This window comes from Protopterus annectens, chromosome 7.part0 (assembly GCF_019279795.1).
Source record: "Protopterus annectens isolate FY-2018-M chromosome 7.part0, PAN1.0, whole genome shotgun sequence".
Lineage (NCBI taxonomy): Eukaryota > Metazoa > Chordata > Ceratodontiformes > Protopteridae > Protopterus > Protopterus annectens.
The window spans coordinates 569,763,317-569,787,243 of NC_056739.1; the positions used below are offsets into that span (position 1 = coordinate 569,763,317).

A 23,927-nucleotide genomic window follows, 5' to 3' on the forward strand; every position below is an offset into this window, starting at 1 on the left:
GGGGGAGGGGAGTGGTTGAGGACGGGGGGGGGGCACCAAGGATCAAATGGTGAAAATTGAAAGAGTAATTGAGAGGTGGAGTTCAGGGATGAGTTAAGGCAGGCATTGGGTGGCAGTGAAGAGTTACCAAATAGCTGGGTAACTGCAGTAGAGCTAGTAAGGGAGACTGCTAGAAATGTGCTTAGTATCACATCTGGACAGAGGAAGGACGACAAGGAGACATGGTGGTGGAATGAGAAAGTACACGAGAGTATACAGAGAAAGAGGTTGGAATGAGGAAGTACAGGATCGTATACAGAGAAAGAGGTTGGCAAAGAAGAAGTGGGATTGTCAGAGAGATTAAGAAAGTAGACAAGAGTATAAGGAGATGAGGTGCATGGCAAAGACAGAGGTGGCTAAGGCTAAAGGTAAGGCATATGTAGAGTTGTATGAAAGGTTGGACACTAAGGAGGGAGAAAAGGACCTGTACCGATTGGCTAGCCAGAGGGACCAAGCTAGGAAAGATGTGCAGTAGGTAAAGGTGATAAAGGATAATGAGGGAAACATACTCGCTAGCGAGGAGTGTGTGTTGAGGAGATGTAAAGAGTACTTTGAGGGGTTGATGAATGAAGAGAATGAGGGAGAGAAGGTTGGATGATGTAGGGATAGTGAATCATGAAGTGCAATGGATTAGCAAGGAGTAAGTAAGGATAGCTATGAAGAGAATGAAGAATGAAAAGGCTGTTGGCCCAGATGACATACCTGTGGAAGCATAGAGGTGTTTAGCTGAAATGGCAGTGGAGTTTTTAACCAGATTGTTTAATGAAATCTTGGAAAGTGAGAGGATGCCTGAGGAATGGAGAAAAAGTGTTTTGGTACTGATTTTTAAGAATAAGGGTGATGTGCAGAGCTGTAGTAACTACAGAGGGATTAAATTGATCAGTCACAGCATGAAGTTATGGGAACGAGTAGTGGAAGCAAGTTTAAGAAGGGTCGTGATGATTAGTGATCAGCAGTATGGTTTCATGCCGGGAAAGAGCACTGCAGATGCGGTCTTTGCTCTGAGAGAGTTGATGGAGAAGTACAGAGAATGTCAGAAGGAGTTGCATTGTGTGTTTGTAGACTTAGAGAAAGCATATGACAGGCTGCCTAGAGAGGAGTTGTGGTATTGTATATGGAAGTCAGGAGTGTCAGAAAAGTATGTAAGAGTGGTACAGGATGTGTACAAGGGTAGTATGACAGCAGTGAGGTCTGCGGTGCGAGTGACGGATGTGTTTAAGGTGGAGGTGGGGTTACATCAAGGATCAGCTCTGAGTCCTTTCTTATTTGCAATGGTGATGGACAGGTTGACGGATGAGATCAGACAGGAGTCTCCGTGGACTATGATGTTTGCAGATGACATTGTGATCTGTAGTGAGAGTAGGGAACAGGTGGAGGAGACCCTGGAGAGATGGAGATGTGCTCTAGAGAGAAGAGGAATGAAGGTCAGCAGGACTAAGACAGAATATATGTGTGTGAATGAGAGGAAGGATACAGGAATGGTGAGGATGCAAGGAGTAGAGGTGGCGAATTTTGTGCTTTTATTTCTTTGTTCAAACTTTTGAGTTCGAACATACGGCCTTATGTGGTTCGAACTTTTAAAGGTTCGATCTGCTGAAGTAGCTCTATTTATATATATATATATATATATATATATATATATATATATATATATATATACATAGAGAGAGAGAGAGATATAGAAAGAGAGATATAGATATATATGTGTATATATATATATATATATATATATATATATATATATATATATATATATGGATATGAATTATTTTTACTGTGGTAATTTACAGTTCAGTTGAATAAAACGCTGTCTTCAGTTGTCATCTGTAATTTGAGGTGTTTTATTGTAGTATAGTCCGAATGCTTTGGGAATTAAGGAGTGTTGTGTTTTGCTGTTGTGATTTGAAGGAGTTTGTGGCAGTTGATGTTGCGAATCTATGCAGTGATTCCACTTAACTGCACAGCTGTACAATCTGAGAATTGTTCAGTTTTGGGAGTTGTGGAGTTGCTGTCCTGCAAGAACACCTATTTTAGGTGCGTACAGGACTTGGAGTATGTTTTTTTTGATGAATTATTTCCCAATGAATGTGTCTGTTTTTTAACATGTTAAACACTTGTATATGTATAGAAATATGTACATGCTCGCACATGTACGTAATATGCACTCATATGCATATACAAAGAATAGGACTTTCTGTCTTGAAGGAACCGGAAACTTTAGTCACTGAAAAAAGGGGATGCAGTTTATATAAATTTTCAGAATATCTGGCGCCTTATTTGCCGTTTCTGAATATACATCAAGTTGTCTGGTTTCCCCTATGCTTCAAGCTATCTGAAAATAAATATTGATGAAGCTTATCAAATGTAATTTACTTCCTTCATTATTATGGAGCATCCTGAGCTCAGATGTTATAACTTCCACTAGGAGCCCCAGGGTGGGAGAAGACTGACTGCAGATGGTTCTACCTTTTATGCTTATTTCGAGTGTGGCTGTGAGTCACCATGCTCACAAGCCAAGGGAAGAATTGTATTGTGTACTTACTTGCTTGAAAGGTTTAGAGATCGCAGCAGTGCTTAGGAGATGGGGGAAGTGGGTTTTTTTGATTGCTTATCAGAGAGAAGGCTAAGCAAGCGTAGCAACCAACTGGTTTGGTTTGTGCAAGATGTTCATCTTTTTATGCAGTTACTGTCTTTCATCCATACAAGCCCCTGCTTTCTGGTGTTTGATTTACTAGACATAATTTTGTGAAGTTGTAAATTTGTTTTTTTGGCAATGTTACTACCATGGTCCTTTTTGTTTGCTTTCTGCCAGGCACCTTTCTATTGATTTGTATTTGTTTTCTGTTGCATTTTATGCCTTGATACCATCCGAACATCAGTGTGAATTATGTCCGTCTATCCCTTACAGGGAGTGTGAGCTCACTTGTAGCATCAGTTTTCATCCAGCAACCTCCAGCGGGTTTATCCTTTACGTTGTCTGTTACCCATACTTGTGCAGTCCATGCAAAAGATGGGTGTGGAATGGCTAGAGCTAGTAATAGCACTTCCTAACATAGATGACATAATCCCCTGAGACAGACGCCTCCTTGTAAGCCATTTCATCCCATTTTCTCTGTTTTCGCCAAGAAGTACACTGATAGGCTCTTATCTGTATGACATGCACCCCTTTCCCACCCACCTCAAGAATAGGTGAGCAGACTTTTTACCAGAATTGTTTTTCTTCATCTCGCTGCTTCTACATTTGTGCTATTTACTTGAATTCAGGTTGCCTGAGTTAGTTAAAGCTGTGTTGGTCACATTGATCACTGCTGCAGTAGCCTAAGCTTGGCACCAAAGCTATTCTCTTTTATCAGCTCAGATGAAACTGAATTAACTGTTTGGGAACATGCAAAGTGCTTTTATAGGGTTTGGAAAATGGCCAGCAGTTGTATTTTTGTTAGGACATAACACACACAGCTTAAGGCTACTATAATAGTGATTATTGAAATATTTAATGTTATGGTGTTACGTGCACTTACACAACTGTACTGTATTTCTACACACCATAACCAGTTGTCATTGATGATCATTTTTGGCATAATGGTTAAGATCTTTGTCTCCCGTATACAAGGAACAAGGTTTGATCCTTACCTCTGGTCAGTGACTGTTTGGAGTTTGTATGTTCTCCTGGTGTGTCTCTGGGGATCCTCCCACCTCTGAAGCACATGCTGAGTGTTCCCATCTCAAACTTACCACCGAATGTATCTGTGGGCAGCAGCACAGACTCTGTGGTGCTCTATAGGTGGAAAAGTTGTACACCAACTGCTTTGGGCATCTACTGTGAAGAGCACAGTATCCTCAAGAAAGGAGAACATGGATCGCAGACTGTGTTGAGGCGGGGCTAGCCACTTGAGTGTGTAAAATAAGGCTCTAGGTGATTTGGTCGTGTTGACTAATTTTGCCAGTTGGGCATGGGTTTTTGCCAGTGGTAAGTGTGTTGAGGACCCACCCTATTCAGACCTGTCTGGGACACATGCTAATGGTGGGAAAAGTGTAAATGTCCCTGTTAGCCAGTGGTTGCCACAAACCGCTATAAGCTTTGGCCAGAGAACACTCTAAGGTCAACAGAGTCAAGGCTGAAGACCTGGAATTTGACTGGATGGAGCGCACATCAGTTCAAGGAATTACTGAAGGCTCTAGCACCCCAAGAGGAAAAAGAAATAGGTGGAGGTAAAGAATTGCAGAGCCTCAAAACAGCATGTGTGAAGTCTTACAGAACAGATGAGTGGCTTGAGCCAGGTTTTGGAATAAGGTATATAAGGAAAGCAAGTGGTAGCATGCAAAAGTCCATGAAGTCATCTGAAGAAAGCAGTGCAGGAAAAAGTGGGAGATAAGAAAGATGTACCAAACTTGGAAGTTATACTGGCTGGCTATCAGGCTAAGAAAGAAGTTGCAGTAGCAAAGAACAGGGCATCAGAAGCATTCTACCACCTTCTGAAAATTAAGTCCATAGATGGCACAAAGAAATTATATCAGGTTGCAAGGCAAAGACAGGAAGTTAAAGAAGGTAGTCAGATACTTTCATATGGGATTCCGGCAACAAAATTCTCACCAGTCCACAGGACATCACTGGCAGATGGAAGGAGTACTTCCAGCAGCTTCTGAATGAAGAAAACCCCACACGAGCTGTATTGCCCCAGACGCAGCCTATGATGAGAGCAGAGGAGCCCACTGTAGAGGAAGTAAGAACAACATTAAGGAAAATGAAGACATAAGTGTGGAAGCCAAAGTAACTCTAGTTGCAGAGAAGATCCAGTAGAACTTATTACGGTGGTTCAAGCACATGTGCAGAAAAGCAGAAGACAAGCTGGTGAAGATTTGGGACAGGCAGAAAGAAGGCAAGAGGAAATGAGCTCATCCAGCAAAAGGTGGATGTATTGTGTGTGAGAAACTCTGTTGTAGTCAGGTATGAGTGTCAAAGGAAGGAGTTGAATTGAATTGAAAGATATGGTGACAGTTGACATAAGGAGACAGTAGAAAAGGGGCATAATGCTGATCGTCATCACCACCACCATCATTGCCATCATCCTTCATCATCCATTTTTGTGTGTATGAATCTCTATTATTAAACGAAAGGATATCTAGTGGCATGGGCAAATCTGATGGGTTTCGCTATGTTTTTTTTTTTATTTTTATTTATTTACTTATTGTATGCAGCACGCCCTTTTCAACTTTGAATATTTTCATTTCGGACTTTAAATTTTATGTTTTACCTCCCTTTCTAAAAATGTGTCCCACACAATCGTATCACTTTCATACCATAAGTGTAACTTAAACTGACGCATCACTTTTATTCATCCTGTTAATAGCAACTATACATGTCCTGTGTCTTGCATCATACAAAAATGATAATCTTGTTGATGCCTTTAATTTCTTATTTGCTTCCATATGGTTAAATGTTTCTTCCTTTCCTGATGGTGCTTTTGCTGCATATGTGCTTGTGGGTATAGGTATTTGCTGGATACTTGGATGGTATTTAAATCCTGTACACACAGACACAGACACAGACACACAGTCACTTAGATGTGCTTCTGAATTCTACCATTGTACTGTTTTGATGTGCTTGACTGGAGATGTGTGCATCTTAGATACCGGATGGTCCTTTGCATTTACTGCTTGTAGGAGCCCATCTTTGCCAGTAAGTGTGGTGGTGAAGTCTCGAAAAAACATAAATGGTAATTTGTTTTTTTGGAATTTGTAGGTTTGAAGGCCTCTGTCTCCTCACCTTCCTAGTAGTGGACAGCCCCACTGAATGCTTTCAGAAACACTGTCTCTCATGGCTTCGAAGTATTCAGCAAGTTATGCAGGTATGCATTTTGAGAAGGAAGAAGAGAGATGCTGATTTTTAATTTAGCATCCTAAAGGGATTTTTTTTCTGTTGTTGCTGAGATGTAAGTATTGAGTTTTTCATATTCCATTTTAATGCTAAGCCAGAAAAACCTGGATGTTAGAACTGGCATCCTTGAATACACTTTAATACATTTGAAACCCGATGTGCTGATTTGTTAATTAGCAGATGAGTGGGATGACCCAGATAGATTTTTTTTTTTTTTTTGTTGCAGGTGTGAGTCAGACCTTTGGCAATGATTGTAATATAATATGGAATGAAAATATTGCACAAGTGCAGTGAGTGAATAAATCCAGCATTAACAGCAATTTAAACACTGCTAGCTAGTTGTGAAATTGGTAGGTAATTTGAGAATATACCTAGCAAAATGAGAAGCCGCGGTGGTACAGCGGTAGAGTTGTTGCCTCAATGCAAGAGGTTCTCCTGTTTGATTCACGGCTGGATTGCCTTCTGTGTGGAGTCTGCATGTCCTCCCCGCGGTCGTGTGGCCTCCGAAAGACATGCGTGAATGGGCGTGCCTTCGCTGATTGTTGGGTGTCAGGCTGGCAACTTGGCACCATATAAAATCTACTGCCAATCATTAGCGGACCGGAGTTCTGCTGTGGTGACCCCTAAGCAGGAAAAGCCGAAAAGACAAACCTAGTAAAATGAGAAGTTGGTTGTAATTGAATGTCTCTCTCCATGTTTACACTAAGTACTGCCAGGCACGTGCTAATGTTCTCCATTCAGCTCGTCATTCAGGCGTGTTCATGTTGGTGGGTATGGAGGAGTTCACACCTTTGTGCGTACTGCTGTTTCAACTGTTTTATCAGTGAACTTCTAAAATTGTGTGAATTCCACTGCATGCAAGAAGATGCTTTGTCAGTGTATCCTAATCGTTGTGTTCCATGTGTGCAAAATCTTTTAGTATTCAGGCTACAGCACTATTGTAATGCAAAGCCTGTTGCACTTTCAGTTTCTTTATAACCATTAAGAGACCAAATGACAGTATTTCCCTTGTTCATGTAACAGAACCTTGCATATGCAGTATTACAGATTGGTGTTGTTTATAATGGGGCAGATGGGGTAGATTCTAATTTCTCAGGTTCTTAAAAGTCAAAATTGATTAAGCATGGATAAGAATTAAAGACTAGGATAAATTGGATGGAAGGGGATTGAGATTTAGCAGAGCTTATCAGACATTTTGTTTCTTAGTGGTTCATGTATTTAAAAGGTAGCTACCATACAGGTCTGGACCAGCGATAATATATGGTTTGCTTTGGCTGCTGTTTGTAAACCCACAAAATTAAAATGCAGATTTAGTTTGTTTTCCCTTTTAAAACTGATTATGGTGTAGAGTGGTCTCATGCTGTGTGGCCTGGGGCTATGTTTATCCTAGAGACTTTGCCACACAGTATTATACACAGTACTTTGGGTGAGAGTGTATTTTACTGTCCACTGTTTTCTGGGTAAATGGCTTATAATGTGTAGAGTTGCTGTGTAGTTTTCTGTAAAATCTGGATGCTGCTCTAATTGTTCAGGCTGATGTTGCCTTCTCTTATAAACCGTCTTATCTTGCACAAGCAACTTTTTAGAGGCCTTGAACAATTGATGTTCTTCGTGTTTCATTGTTGTAGTCGTCACACTTGGGTTATCCTGCCAGGGTTAGCCCTCAGTCGGCCCGAATACACGAGGCTTAGTATTTCTGCATCAGTTGCTATCACTCCAGGACTGACGTCAGGTCGTCAGTGGTATAGAAACAGGCACGATGCCATTACATCAGTCTTTCTTGCAGAGGAGCCTGAAGCAGAAGCAGTTCTGCTGCTTCCGTGTTAATTAGAAGCACCTTTCTGCCTCTGTACACTGATAGACCAGTTTATTTTGCTATTGGAGAAAGGTGATGTCACACAGTAGAGCTCATTCCAAGATCTGCAGCAGTATTCATTTCCCTCTAAAATGTTATTTCTGCTTAACAAGAGTGCCTTCATGCTCAGGTATGTTACATTGAGGTAACCACATCTCCCATTCTCTCTTGCAATCTTGATTTTCCTGAGCTAGGAGTACTGAGAGCTGCTTAAGATTCAGTGTCATTTCACTGTTTAGTATTGAAGGTTCTGCTCATCAGCTGCAACTTTCACAGACCTTTTAAGCACCCCTCCATGATACTTGTCCTCTCTTCTCCATTTCCCAGTTTCTTCTCACCACTGAACGCACTCATTTTGATCCTCTGGCTGCGTTGGTAATTTTTTCTTTTCGTAGGATTTTTTTCTCCTTTTTATAAATTGAGGTGTGTGTGTGTGTGACATTCTTTTTTCTTCTGCTTTTCTAAAGTTAATTCTTTTTGAGGCTGCTCTTAGAGTATCCTATCCTTCAGTATGTGCTCTTGAGAAATTTTCCTTCTTTCTGGACATGGTCAGTAAGATACGTTTTCTGCTTGTCATATGCTTGCTTTTGGTACAGGTTAGCTACATGGATTGTTTTACTTTTCCTGTGGGGTTTCTGGTTAAAGCTTTTAATTAGCCATCTTTTTGCATCTTCAGCCTACTATGTATAATTTCATCATCTTTGCTTTGCTGGTGAAATGTTTCGTGGACCATATATTTTTCTTGATTCCAGCACACCTTTATTCATAGCTCCACATGTGCAGCATTCTTTGCTGACTGCATCCTCCTGATGTTCATCGTGTTTCACTGTTGCAGTCATTACTCTTGGGTTATCCTGCTGGCAGGCTGCCCGCAGTCCGCCTGAATTCCAAAGTCTTGGTCCGGCGTCGGTTGCTGTCGCCTCTTCCCTGACGTCAGTGCACCAGGGGTATAAAAGATGCAGCCAACGCCATTTTCTTCAGTCTTTCTTGCCGCCTGTTGCCCGAAGCAGATCGCAAGTGCCGGTCAGCTGACTCCAGAAATTTTCCTGTTCGAATTTCAGATCCGAAGTCTTAATTTAAAGCCAAGTACCCCGTTGGGGAAACTTTTTTCTTGCTCCAGACAGAAGTCAGAAAAAGTTAATTGTATTTCTTGTGGGAAGCAAATACCTCATAAGGACTTCCATTCTTATTGTATTCCTTGCCTAGGCCCTGATCACGACGTTGCTAATTGCAGGTTTTGTGCTAGATTTAACCAACGCACTATTAAGCGTCTGATTTTGCATTTCATTACTTTGGCCTAAGATTTAATTACACAATGTCGTCTGATAGCCATCCGACCGCAATTCACAAGAAACGCAAGGAAAAGGACAGACATCCGAGGTCCAAAACTGACGACGAGGCTTATTCTAAGCCAGTTGCCGGTTCGCCGGTTCTCAGGTTCTTTCACAGCCCCTGACGCCTGCTACCTCAGAGCCGCAGGCTGATTTCAGATTCCCACGTGGTGCAAACTAGGCCGCTGGAAACTCAAGTTATTGGACACTTGGAAAATATTCCCTTAGATGGGTCCAGAGCCGCTGAGCAGGCATTGGCTTCTGAGGGTGTTTTCAGGCCTACACAGTTGTATGTAAAACCAACTACAGCTTCAAAGGCAAAGACTAAAGCACCACTAAAGACAAAGAAACAAGTGCACCAAGCTCATGGACAGGCCTCCATGCCTAAAAAACAGATGCTCAAAATGGCCGAAGACCTAATTACTTTGATCAGGGGTTCCCATCCCCCTCCTGATAAGAGACCTAGGCAAGAGACAGAATATGAATCTTCAGATCAGGTTTCCATTTCCTCTGGCTCCACTTCTGAACAGGAATACTCTCTTCCTCCCTATGAGGATTCTGATGCTGAAGAATCTATCCCTTCATTCTCTCCTCCTCAGGATTATTCTTTTGGGGAAACCCTGCATACCATGAGGGAGCACTTCCACTGGGAGAGCCAAGACTACTCGGAATCTAAGAAAAGGCTCTTAGATTTTCTTTTACTACCTCAACACAGGCCTCTTGCTATCCCCCCTGTTTTAGACATTGTAGATGTATTTGCAGAGTCCGGCCTGTCTCCTGACTCTCTACCCCCTGCACCTGTTAAGCCAGACAGGTACTACAGGGTTCCAGATTCACATAAATTTCTTTATAAAAACCCTGCTGCTGACCCAGAAACTATTTCTCAGGGTCCCAAAGGAGTCAAGGCTTCCACTGCAAAAAACCCTATCCCCTCTGATAGGGATTCAAGGGCACTGGACAGATGGAGGAAAAAGGTTTGCACTTCTGCTACCTTGGCTGTGAGGGCTTTAAATTGTCAATTTCATATGCTTAAATGTCAGCAATACTTAATGTCACTGCTTAAACAGAAAATGTTAAATTCTGAATGTGCAGAAAACAAGGAAATGCAGGATTTATTGCATGCAACTGAACAAGTGGGAAGGCATACTTTGCAATGTGGTTTTGATTCTCTGGAGGCCTCTTGCAGGGCCGCTGTTACGGGTTCTGTCATTAGGAGGCATGCTTTGTTAAAGGAACAGAATCTGCCTGATCATGTTAAAGCAAAATTATTAGATGCTCCATTACAGCATGATACTTTGTTTGGTGTTAAAGCAGAAGAGGTGTTGAAGAAAATGGAGGACAAAACAAAATCTATGCAGACAGTTAAGGATTTCTTACAGGTGCAGCCACCCAGATTTAGCAGGAACTGGCCTACAAAGAATTGGTTCTTTCCAGTGTCAGACAGGCCACAGAGGCAGATACAGACGCCCCAGATGCAGATCCCAGCCCCAAGGCTCATACAGGCCTAAACAATGGGGTGCTTCTACCTCCAAAAGCTGAGAAGACAAATCACAGCCTTACAGGAAACAGTCCCAATAACTTTTTTCTGCCAGCCCCAAACACTTCTCTTTTGGCAGCCCCCTTAGCGGGAAAACTAGCACTTTTTTCACAAAATTAGCACATGATAACCAGGACAAATAGGTCTTGAATATAGTGTCTCAGGGCTACAGGTTCCACTTTCACACCCTGCCAAGGGCAAAAGGTATGCTAGACCTGCCACACAATCAATGGCAGAGGCACAAAAGCAAGTTTCATCCCTCATGGACATGAGGGCATTCAGCGAGTACCACAGCAAGAGCAGGGACAAGGATTTTGCTCTAGACTTTTCTTGGTACCCAGAAAGGACAAATGCTGGAGACCAATACTGGACCTGTCTATTCTAAACACATTTCTGGACGTTCCAAAATTCAAAATGTTGACTCTGCAGCAGCTTCTGCCCATGCTGGGCAAGAAGGCTTGGCTTGTAACTTTGGACCTAAAAGAGGCATACCTGCATGTCCCATTCAGACAATCTTGCAGAAAACACCTCAGATTCATAGCTGGCTCAATGCACTACCAATTCTCTGCACTGCCCTTTGGCTTATCTACTGTGCCCAGGGTCTTCACAAAAAGCGTGGCACTAGTAATTACATTTTGCAGACAGAGGAATTCAAATATATCCTTACTTGGATGACTGCCTTATTCAAGCAGAGAACAAGGACATTCTACTAAAGCATCTGGTGTTTGTAAAAAGATTACTAATTTGCCTAGGGTACACAGTAAACGAAAAATCAAAACTAGTACCCTCTCAAGAGATAATATTCCTGGGTGCAAGCCAGGGGCGGCTCGTGGCATAGGGCTGCCGGACTGCAGCCCCCTCAAAAATAAAGAAAGAAAGAAAAAAAAATGAAAAATAAAAAAAAATATTTTTTTAAAATTCGCGGACTTCGCGCATGCGCATAGACAGAGTCCCAGCTTATCGGTCTATGCGCATGCTCAAGGCCCGGCCGTCCCATAGGGGACACAAGGAGCGTCTGTGCACTTTTACAGTGCACAGACCCGCCAGGATTATGGGACGCGTCCGGACTGCAAGAGGAGCAGCAGGGACTCGGGACAGTGCCTTAGGGATCTCGTCGGCGTCGGGAAGGAGCATGTGGATCTCGCGGGTCTTCAGTATTGCGCGGGAAGGATGTATGTACGGACGTTAACTCTGGATGTATTCATGCAGGTAAGGTGCCTTTCAATTTACAATGTTTATTTTTCTTGAGTTTGTGCTTTTGCTTGTGCTGGAGTTTGTGTATGGTGCTTGTGCTTTACTGGAGTTTGTGTATGGTGCTTGTGCTTTACTGGAGTTTGTGTATGGTGCTTGTGCTTTACTGGAGTGTGTATGGTGCTTGTGCTTTACTGGAGTGTGTGTGTGTGTGTGTGTGTGTGTGTGTGTGTGTGTGTGTGTGTGTGTGTGTGTGAAAATGCCCCAGGTGCTTATGGTGGTGTGGTAGGGAATGCCTCAGGCTTGAACCCTGTACCCTGTATGCAGGTGTTAAAGACTTGAGTTCCCTACCCACCACCATTTGTAAAAATTTCAGATTTTACCTCATATTCGATCTGATCTGTTCCTCATAATATCTGTGGTTTGTAAATGTTGCAATGCTTGATATTTGATGGTGTAGTAGTAGCATTGTTGCCTCACAGCTGCAGGTTCTTGGGTTTGATTCTTGGCTGGGGTTCCTTCTTTGTGGGGTCTGTATCTTCTCCCTGTGTTTGTGTGGGTTTGCTTTTGTGCCCACCCATGTTACAAAGACATGTCTGCATTATTTCTTCCTGGGCCTCTGCTGAAAATTTGTTTATTTGTTCCAAGTCAGACTGTCCTGATTAAGAAATGTTAAATAAAATTGATAGGCATTTGAATTTCAGACTTAAGGGTTTCTGAATGTTTAATTCCTTGCGTATTTGATGGTGCAGTGGTAGTATTGTTGCCTCACAGCTATAGGTTTTCTGGTTTGATTCTTGGTTGGGGTGGCTTCTGTGTGGAGTCTGCATCTCCTCCATGTGTTTGTGTGGATTTGCTCTGGTGCCCTGCCATTTTACAAAGACGTGTCTGCAGTTGTAATCCCTGCTGAAAATTGGTTTTGTTCTGTCCGCAGTAAAATTGACAGGCATTTGAATTTCAGACTTCAGGTTTCTGAATGTTTAACTCCTTGTATAATTGATGGTGCAGTGATAGTATTGTTGCCTCACAACTATAGGTTTTCTGGTTTGATTCTTGGTTGGGGTGGCTTCTGTCTGCATCTCCTCCCTGTATTTGTGTGGATTTGCTCTGGTGCCCTGCCATTTTACAAAGACGTGTCTGCAGTATTAATCCCTGCATCTCTGCTGAAAATTGTTTTTGTTCTGTCCTCAGTAAAATTGACAGGCATTTGAATTTCAGACTTCAGGTTTCTGAATGTTTAATTCCTTGCAGATTTGATGGTGCAGTGGTAGTATTGTTGCCTCACAGCTATAGGTTTTCTGGTTTGATTCTTGGTTGGGGTGGCTTCTGTGGGAGTCTGCATCTCCTCCATGTGTTTGTGTGGATTTGCTCTGGTGCCCTGCCATTTTACAAAGACGTGTCTGCAGTTTTAATCCCTGCTGAAAATTGGTTTTGTTCTGTCCGCAGTAAAATTGACAGGCATTTGAATTTCAGACTTCAGGTTTCTGAATGTTTAATTCCTTGCATAATTGATGGTGCGGTGGTAGTATTGTTGCCTCACAGCTATAGGTTTTCTGGTTTGATTCTTGGTTGGGGTGGCTTCTGTTTGGAGTCTGCATCTCCTGCCTGTGTTTGTGTGGATTTGCTCTGGTGCCCTGCCATTTTACAAAGATGTGTCTGCAGTTTTAATCCCTGCGTCTCTGCTGAAAATTGTTTTGTTCTGTCCGCAGTAAAATTGACAGGCATTTGAATTTCAGACTTCAGGTTTCTGAATGTTTAATTCCTTGTATAATTGATGGTGCAGTGATAGTATTGTTACCTCACAACTATAGGTTTTCTGGTTTGATTCTTGGTTGGGGTGGCTTCTGTCTGCATCTCCCTCCTGTATTTGTGTGGATTTGCTCTGGTGCCCTGCCATTTTGCAAAGACGTGTCTGCAGTATTAATCCCTGCATCTCTGCTGAAAATTGTTTTGTTCTGTCCGCAGTAAAATTGACAGGCATTTGAATTTCAGACTTCAGGTTTCTGAATGTTTAATTCCTTGCAAATTTGATGGTGCAGTGGTAGTATTGTTGCCTCACAGCTATAGGTTTTCTGGTTTGATTCTTGGTTGGGGTGGCTTCTGTGTGAGTCTGCATCTCCTCCATGTGTTTGTGTGGATTTGCTCTGGTGCCCTGCCATTTTACAAAGACGTGTCTGCAGTTTTAATCCCTGCTGAAAATTGGTTTTGTTCTGTCCGCAGTAAAATTGACAGGCATTTGAATTTCAGACTTCAGGTTTCTGAATGTTTAATTCCTTGCATAATTGATGGTGCGGTGGTAGTATTGTTGCCTCACAGCTATAGGTTTTCTGGTTTGATTCTTGGTTGGGGTGGCTTCTGTTTGGAGTCTGCATCTCCTGCCTGTGTTTGTGTGGATTTGCTCTGATGCCCTGCCATTTTACAAAGACGTGTCTGCAGTATTAATGCCTGCGGCTCTGCTGAAAATTGTTTTTGTTCTGTGCGCAGTAGAATTGACGGGCATTTGAATTTCAAACTTCATGTTCGTCAGAATACATAGTAGCACAACCTTTTTCTAGCAATTTTCTAAGTTTATAAGATGAATATTTTAAATTTGTCCCTATTTTTGGGACTGTATTCCCCATTATTGGCTTCGTCCAGGTTTTGTGCTAAGGTTGACAGCTATGGCAAGAACTGAATTCACTGAATATGGACTGTAGAATTGTGCATATTTACTGATAAAGGTGCACTGTAGAATTGTGCATATTTACTGATAATGGTGGACTGTAGAATTGTGCATATTTACTAATAATGGTGGACTGTGGAATTGTGCATATTTACTAATAATGGTGGACTGTAGAATTGTGTATATTTACTAATAATGGTGGACTGTGGAAGTCTGAGTAGACTTTTTATGATAAATGTTCTCAACTGGGCAGTTTTGCCATTATGGGTGCATATGTTTTGTTTCATTGCTTACTGGAAAAATGTTCAAAACAAATTTAAAACACCCTCTAACAAGTGTACTGTATTGTACAAGGAATATAATTTTTAGTACAATGAGGAAGGTGTATCAAAGAGCACATGTATGTTTCATATGCAAGGGGCCTATGATTAGAAAACAGCCCAAAATTAATCTTTATCTGCCACTGGCAAAATGTATTTTCTTTGAATGTGGGTTTCAATGCTGTTTCAATGAATGTGAGTTTCAAGGGCAGAGAAGTTTTAATGCTAAGTTTTCATTGTGAGACTGCATTGCTTTGTTTAACAGATTACTTAATGTTTGTGCTGTAAAATACAAAATAAAACTTTCAAATGAAGTCCAATCATTGAAGTAAAGCAGTATGCACATTAGTGTTTATGGTAAATGGAGTGAAATAGCCAAGTAATGGTTAATTGGAATGGCTGCAGAGGCTCCAGTTCAACCATTATTTTGTCAGGGGAAGGGCAGCAAACTCAGACAGGCCCAGCTGAACTATACCTCCCAACTGTCCAGATTTTCAAAGAATGAATAGATTTTTGCTTCTTATTTTTGGTTTGTTGTTCATAAAATTTGTAGTTTTAATTCCTAAATGATTTGCCAGAAGTCACTAAATAATAAGTTTCAGACTTCATAACCTTCATAAAATGCATGTTAAAGTAAGAGCCGTTCTGTCAACTGTCTCAATTTATACAAGAGCAATTTTTAGTACTGTTTATATGTGCCCCCAATATATTTGGCCTTGTTCAGATTTACTGCATTAACAGGTTGAGAGGTACATGCAAATAAATTGCTTTATAGAATTAGGCATAGCCAACCTCTCAACTGTCCCCAATTTTTGGCTCAAAATGTTGCTCTTCCCCCTAATAATCCCTCTGCAAAATAGCAATTTTGGAAGAAAACATGGAGGGTTTACAATTAAGAAATAACTGTAATAATCAAAGTTATAGATTACTTGAAATGCATGTAGATTCTTTTATTTTGTCAGCTGCTCAAGGTAGCAGTACTAATATTAAAGTGTCCCTTCTTTGACAGGTAGAAGCTGTATTGTGTGTCTATTTTATATTTTTGCATCACATTTTTGGTCCATTTTTCATAAAATTGTGTTTTTTGGCAAATTAGTGACAAATCACTAAAGACTGAAGTTAGAAAATGACAGACATTTGAGTTTCAGATTTTATACCCTTCAGAAAATTCATACTAATGCAAGACCTATTCTATTATCTTTCTAAGTTTATTAGAGCAATATTTAAAAATTGTCCTTCTTGTTGTGCCTTTGTCCCACTTCTGTGTATGGCTTTGTCCAGATTTCTTGCTCTTGAAGTTGAGAGGTATGACAAATGTGTCAGGGCCATCACAGTCAGCCAGAGAGATTTCAAATTGTGACATGCTTGTTGCACCCCACTCCCCATGTAGTGACTCTGGATGTGTCCAAGCAAGGCAAGGAGTAGTTGTATCTACCTTGGATGGGGAGGACACACTGCATAAGTACTACAGTGGCTTTTCATCTGTCCTTGATTTTGCAGAATGGTCTGGTTTCTGTCATATTTTTGTACTGTTGATTTATGCTTATTACTCAAAGTGCCTGTTGCTCTGTGTTTAAGTAGCAATGCTTTAATGACCATAAGGTAAGCTTGTCTGACATCGTAAGATGCAAGTAAGCTTCAATAAGCATACTGTTAAAGAATTGCCAACATTGAAAGCCTTTCTGTTGTTGCCATGCAGAGAATACTTGACTAGATAATGTATAAGCCTTGGGTATTAAAGGACAGGATTCCATTATTTTAAAAAGCTCATTACACTTGTTGGAGACTTCCAGTCATCTCTACAGGCTTTACCCGTAAACTAAACAGAATGCCAATCATGTGTGGTCCATAACCTGTACAGTAATCCTTTAAGCAATGTATCTTGAGCTTGTTTCTTGTTTGCTTTTCATTTTTACTTTTATCATGTTTTCCCCATGAAACGTTGTCAGGCAGCAGGTCTTTTTGGATAAGAAACATTTTTACAAGTGGGGCATCACATAGATTTCTACTTTCAGCATGTTGCTTGGTACTTTAATAAAGCTGAATATATTATAATTAGAACTGCAGTGCAAGGAGAAGTAGTTTGAGTTGAGTGCTTCTGGTTTTTCTTATACTTGATTTTGACTGGCATTCCAGTAATGTATTTAAAAAGTAATTTATTTTTTCATGCCTCACAACCTTTTGTTTCCATCTAGATATTAAGTAAGCTGTCATGCAGCCAATGCATTGAAATATTTTTATTCTTCTACACTTATTTTTGTCTTGATTGGACTTTCATAATGATGGTTTGCCACCCAGGGCAGCGTATTTAATTAAAGTTAGTTTTTTTGTGGTTTTGTGCATAGCTCCTCCCCTTTATGGTTGACCACACCCCTTCCCTTTGACCCCGCCCATTCAGCGTCTCCTGCAGCCCCCCTGTGATTTGAAGTCACCAGCCGCCACTGGTGCAAGCTTAACTGCAACTGCCTAGATGGCTTATCTCACGCCAGACAAACAAAGGCAACTGACTTCTTACTTCAAAATGTTGGCAACAAAGACCCAGTTATCTGCAAGAAAAAATCTGCAGGCTTTGGGCTTCATGGCGTCCTGTATTCTGCTAATTCCATATGCCAGACTGCATATGAGGAAACTACAATGGTATCTAAAAAGTATTTGGACTCAACATTGCCACAGCCTGGAAACATTATTCCCTCATTCCCTGCCTGCAACAGGAGTTTCCATGGTGGGCACAAGCCTGTCACCACAACAAAGGACAGCCATTCAATTTACCCACAGCCAGGCAGACACTAACAACGGATGCATCAGATTATGCCTAGGGGGCCCACATGGCAGGAAAATGTATTCAGGGCACATGGCACACAAGCCAGATGCATCTTCATATCAATCAAAAAGAGATGCTAGCTGTTCAAAATGCCCTGACAGCTTTCAAGGATCTACTTCATCCAGAACAACAACTGATAAAGACGGACACTACTACAGTTATGTGGTGCATAAACAGGCAGGGAGGCACACATTCCTACCCCCTCTGCAGACAAGCCATGACTTTGTGGGACACAGCATTGACTTATCAGGTTCACCTGCAAGCACAATTCCTGCCAGGAAAGATAAATACTCTGGCAGACTAAGCAGAAACCTTATGGATCCCCACGAGTGGAAACTGGATCCACAAGTCTTCAGCATGATAACAAGGAAATGGGGATGCCCAGACTCGGATCTATTTGCCTCCCCTCACAACTGCCAACTACAGAGATTCTGCACAAGGATTTACCACAAGCAAGCATGGAAAGTGGATGCCTTATCCTTCAGGTGGAAAAACCTAACAGTATATGCCTTTCCTCCACTGCCTGTCCTCCCCAAGGTACTCCTAAAGGACAGACAAGAGAAGCCCAAAAATGATGCTGATTGCCCCAGACTGGCCACGCCAGCACTGGTACCCAATCCTAAAGAACTTGTCTCAAGATCCAGCCTGGACATTGCCTTAAATTCCTCACTTACTGACACAACAAAACAATCAGATCCTGCACAGCCGACTCAGGACCTTAAATCTGGCAGCATGGCAGATAATGTAGCCATTCAGAACACTCATCTCTCCAAAGCTGTGATGGATGTTATTTTGGAGGCCAGGAGGCCCAGTACCAGAAAATCTTATGCAGAAAAATGGAAAAGATTCTGTGCTTGGAACTAGGCACAAGGAATTAGCAAGTTTGTACCAAACATTCCTCAGATTTTACAATACTTAACTGAGATGCTGGACAAAGGCCTATCCTTTTCATCAATTAAGATCCATGCCTCTGCCATTTCAGCCCATTACAATACGGAACCACTTATCTTTTCGTTCATAGGTTAGTACTAGGCTAACTGCCCTTGCAAGCCATTGTAAGCCTAGCCAATTATCCCTTGTGAGACTCAAAACCTGCACCTTGTGTTTGTAAGGCAAACACGTTAGCCATTAGGCCACCCTCCCAACCCTTATCCTATCCTTATCCCTTGTCTTATCCTTATAGTATCCTTTAATATGGCAGTACCTCAGAGGGGCAAAAAACTTAAGACCTCCAAGGAGAGCACCAATACAATTATGTCTTGGAAAAACTCACACTGCCTCCTTTTGAGCCAGCCTCAACAGCTGATATAAAATTCTTATCCTGGAAAACAGCCCTGCTCCTAGCAATAACCTCTGCAAGATGAGTCTCGGAGTTACAGGCACTCATGGCTGTGGAACCTTTTATCATTTTCCATCCAGACAGGGATTCTCAGAGGATAAACCCGACATTTATGCCTAAGGTGGTGTCCAGTGTGGCCCTTAACCAAACCATTCACTTGGCTACCTTTTATCCAAACCCACAGAACAAGGGTGAGAGACTTCTGCATTCTTTGGACATACACAGACAGCTACGCTTCTACTTGGACAGAACTAAAGCTTTCAGAAAGACTGAGTAACTTTTAGTGGCATATGCTGCAGGATCACAAGGAAAGGCTATCTCAAAACAGACCATTTCAAAATGGATAGGCCATTGCATTAGTTTATGCTATTCACAACATGGCAAATCAGTGCCTAAGGGCATTAGGCTACATTTAATCAGAGCAGCAACCACTTCAGCAGCCTTCCTCAGAGGAGTACCAACCAAAGACATCTTAGAGGCTGCAACTTGGAGTTCGGTGCACACTTTTACAAAGCACTACCACTTACCTCTCTACTCTAAATCCAGAGCAGGCTTTGCCACTGCAGTTCTGCACAGACTCATAGCCTCTCCTAATGCTATTTAGCCCCAGCCACCCATCCTCAGCCTTGGGATTCAATCCAAGAGTAATGACTGCAACAGTGAAACACGATGAATATAGTACAGTTGTGTACCTACCATAAATGTAGATGTTCGAGTGTATTCACTGTTGCAGTCCAGGTTACCCTCCCTCCATCCCCCTTTCTTTTGCTGGGTCTTATCTGTACTTATCTGTACTTCTTTATTCTATACAACCTGTGTGGTGTATTTGCTTGTAGATTAAGGAAATGATTATCTTAGTGCATGCATGTTTATTGGCCTAATTTTTAGCCTACACTTTTGGGGGCATCTGACATCTGGGGCAAGAAAAACTGAAGAAAATGGTGTTTGCTGCATCTTTTATACCCCTGGCGCACTGACGTCAGGGAAGAGGTGACAGCAGCTGATGCCGGACCAAGACTTTGGAATTCAGGCCGACTGCGGGTAGCCTGCCAGCAGGATAACCCAAGAGTAGTGACTGCAACAGTGAATACACTCGAACATCTACATTTATGGTAGGTACATAACTGTTCTTTTTGTGTTTTTTTACTTCATTAGGGGACATTTCAGAAATCAGTTCCAGCTTGAATCTAGCTAAAATTGTTACTCATTTGGCACACACTCAAGCTACAACCCGCGAGGTTCTGGACATAACAGAGTGGTGGTTTTGGACCAAACCCTCCAAGAGGCTAGTCCACTGTTTTTGGACCAAACGTCCTATCACTAAATGTAGACAGAATTCTGAACTTCCCACTCACACTAGCTGCACCTCAACTTTTGGACAGAACCAACTAAGTGGGGGTTTCGGACCAAGCTCTCCAGGGGACTAATCCACTGTTGTATTTGGACCAAACCCCCCACATTTTCCTATGACTAATACAGATTGGACTCTGAGCTTCTTACTCCCAATTACCCGTGATTTATCAGCCATCAGAAATATTTGTGGAAACTGGGATATTATCAGGAATAACAGGGAAGCTTCATCCTTGATGGGAGAAAGACCTACATCTTCACACAATTACTAAATTACTGCAGATGTCCCTTTGAACATTCGGATTTTTCCTTTCATCTTGACGAATGTATGAGTGTTAATTTAGCTCCAGGCGTGTTCTCCTTTCGGTCTTGTGTTTCTTGTAAACACACTCTTAAAGGATATATATTTTTTTAACTTTGTAATTATTAAAATAAAGTTTTAATAGACATTTTGATTGCAGTAATAATGTGATTTATACAAATGTTTGCTCTGCATGCAGATTTTATGTAGGTAAGACATGCAGAAAACTGTCTAGTCGTATTAAGGAGCATTGTGCTGCCATAAGGAACAGACACTAAAAATGTCTTAGCAAAGCTTAGTTTGCATTGAAACAACTTTGAAATGTTTAGTTTTTTTTTTGTTTTAGAACAAGTAGATATTTTCTTTGGTGATAATGACACACTGTTGGAGGTGCAGGAACTTAAGTGGCAGCCGCTGCTTAATGCAGAATCTTTCCCTGGTCTGAATGAGTCCCTAAATATTAAATGTATTCTAAGGTGGCTTGGATAACTAACACATTAGTAATTCAACTGCAGTCATTAACATATCTTAGAAACATCCAAAGTCCTTACATGTAGTGGATGACTTGTTTTTAGTGCATTTTAATTACTGCTGCATTTCCTTGGCTATTAAAAACAAAAAACGACCACTGCCACACTCTAACACAAAAGAATATTAGCGTAGACCTTATTTAATCGCCGCTTTCATCAGCAAGACTTCATCAGAAATATATAAAAAATGTAGCTTAAAACCCTCTTTAAATACTCTAATCATTAATTATTAATTAATTAACCAAAATTACATCAGGATCAGAGAACATATGAATAGTATTAGGAGAGAAAGGATAGTAGGAATGCTCTTTATAGACATAGCATTGAGTGTATTGATTTTAACAAATTTTTATTTTCAGTCTTGTAACAGGGCAAATTGAGAGGGGGTAGTTTCAAAAACTACTTGGAACAAAGGGAGTCCAAATGGCAAATAAATTTAAGGGCAGACAAAACCCCAGTATTAAATGATGTGATCAACATCAAATGTTTTTTAAAGGACCGTAGGGTGTATGCAAAAAATAAATAAATAAAAAAAATAAAGTATGTGTCTATAAATGTTTTATTTTATTATTTTTCTGTTTGCACACATTTAATTGGTTAATTGATTATTCTGAATGATATTGATTAATTAATGATTAGAGTATTTAAAGAGGGTTTTAAGCTATGTTTTTTATATTTCTGTTGAAGTCTTACTGACAAAAGCGGCGATTAAAGAAGGTCTCCGCTATTTTCTTTTGTGTTTTTTGTATGTGGCAGTGGTCGGTTTTGTTTTTATTAGTTTTACTTTGACCGTGCAGTTCTTAAGTTTTTTATTGTGCTGCCATGTCTGAAACGTAGGGAGATCCTTTAATGGATGTCAATGTCTACACTATCCAAGGAACTCCAGAGCAGAGTTTCTCATGCTTTGTTAAAAACTATGGAAGACATGCAAAAATCTTTAGATTTATTACTAAAATGAGCATTCCCAAGTCAAGTCTGCATGTTCAGGGTCTGAAAATGAAACTGAGACTGTCGAGGTGAATACCAGAGGACAGAATGCCATTCCTTCCAGGAGAAAGGAGTCGACAGAGGAGAGGGCTGTAAAGGGAAAAAAGACTTATATGAACATTGCAGCAGTTTTAAACGATGTTGAAGGATCCTTCATACAAAAAGGCTGGTGGACCCTGTTGAATTGACTTTGTACAGAGAACAGTGTGACAGTTTAAATAAGCTACTTAAAAAATTTAAAAGTGTGGACATTGAAAATAAGTATTTTCATAAATGTATTGAAATGGGCATTGTTCCAAAGGGACTCTGGTTTTTCAAATGTCCCAGTGGCATTTCAGATAAAGATGCATTTTTCATCAAACTGAAAGAGTTTTTTAATGAAGCCGGCATCAGCTTTCTGTGGTTATTAGTTGAATGTAACAACAATACCTTGAGGGAGTTCAAAGAACAACAACAATACCTTGAGGGAGTTCAAAGAAGAAATTCTTAAGGTGGAACAAGCCATATAGTCTAAATTTCAATTTGAATTTTATGAAAGAGCTGAGCATGCATTGCTGTTAGAGGACATAGAACAACATGAGAAACTCTGTATTAAAAGGAAAACCAACCAATTAGACCAGGACTTAGTGGCATATAAAACTGATACTGCATTTTCTGTTTCTGTCACTAATAGAAACAATAATTTTTCATCTTTTGGCAGAAACCAGGGTGCTCCTGGGTTAGTCCACCTTAAACAACATGGACTGAAGAGTTCCGCTACATTTGCGGTTGTGACCAAGAGCGGAACCACATGATGATCTTCGTGTTTCACTGTTGCAGTCATGACATTTGGTCTATCTGCCTGCAGTTAGCCATCAGCCGGCCTGAATACCTGTGTTTTCGGATTTCTGCATCGGATGCTGCCGCTTCTTCCTTTGTCAGGTCTTCAGGGGTATAAAACATGCAGCCGACGCCATTACATCTGTCTTTCTTGCCGTGCGGTGCCCGAAGTCGTCAGACTCCTGAAATTTTCGTTTTCGAGTTTCAGACTCGAAATCTTCAATAAAGCTAAGTACCCCATTTGGGATCCTTTTTCTTGCTCTAACCGATGTCAGTAAAAGTTAACACTTGTTTTACCTGTGGAAAGCAAATGTCTTATAGAGATTTTCATTCTTACTGCATCCCCTGCTTAGGCAAAGACCATGATGTCACACTGTTTTGTGCCTTATTCAATGCCCGAACTATCCATCGGGCTATTTTTGCAGCTAATTATTTTCGTACTCGTTCTGTGTATTCCGAAATGGCTTCATCAAGCCATCTGACTACCGATCTTCTGAAAAAATGTAAGGATAAAGACAGATACAGACCGCACAGGTCCAAAACTGCCGACGACACTTCCGTTAAGCTAGTCGTCAATCCGCCGGTGCTCAGGTGCTTTCGCAGCCCCTGATTCCCGCTACTTCTGATACGCAGGCTTCTACTGAGACCCATTCAGAGTCAACTATGCCGTGAGATGCTTCTTCGAATATGGAACCTGCGGATGTCTCTACCTTGGATGGGTCTGGAGCTGCTGTGTAGGCACCGGCTTCTGAGGGTTTATTTATGCCTACAGACATTCATATTAAACCAATGCCCTCATTTTCATCCAGGCCTAAAACTTGCACCACACCTAGAAAACGAACGACCAAACCGCAGGCCCAGGCTCATATGCCTAAAAAAAAAAACAAATGTTTAGGATGGCTGAAAACCTCATTACCTTGCTTTAGGGGAAGCCTGCATTCCCCCTCTAAGAGATCTAGAACTGAGTTTC

The 23,927-nt window shown here is 41.2% G+C and overlaps 1 protein-coding gene across 1 annotated transcript in view; it reads left to right on the forward strand.

The window, feature by feature from the left end:
* PELP1 (proline, glutamate and leucine rich protein 1) overlaps positions 1-23,927 on the forward strand; it is a gene marked incomplete in the record, with an annotated part of 1,137,423 nt that overhangs the window by 97,621 nt on the left and 1,015,875 nt on the right. Inside the window, 1 exon segment of the mRNA XM_044076299.1 lies at positions 5,780-5,885. Within this exon segment, the coding sequence (XP_043932234.1) occupies positions 5,780-5,885 (106 nt within the window).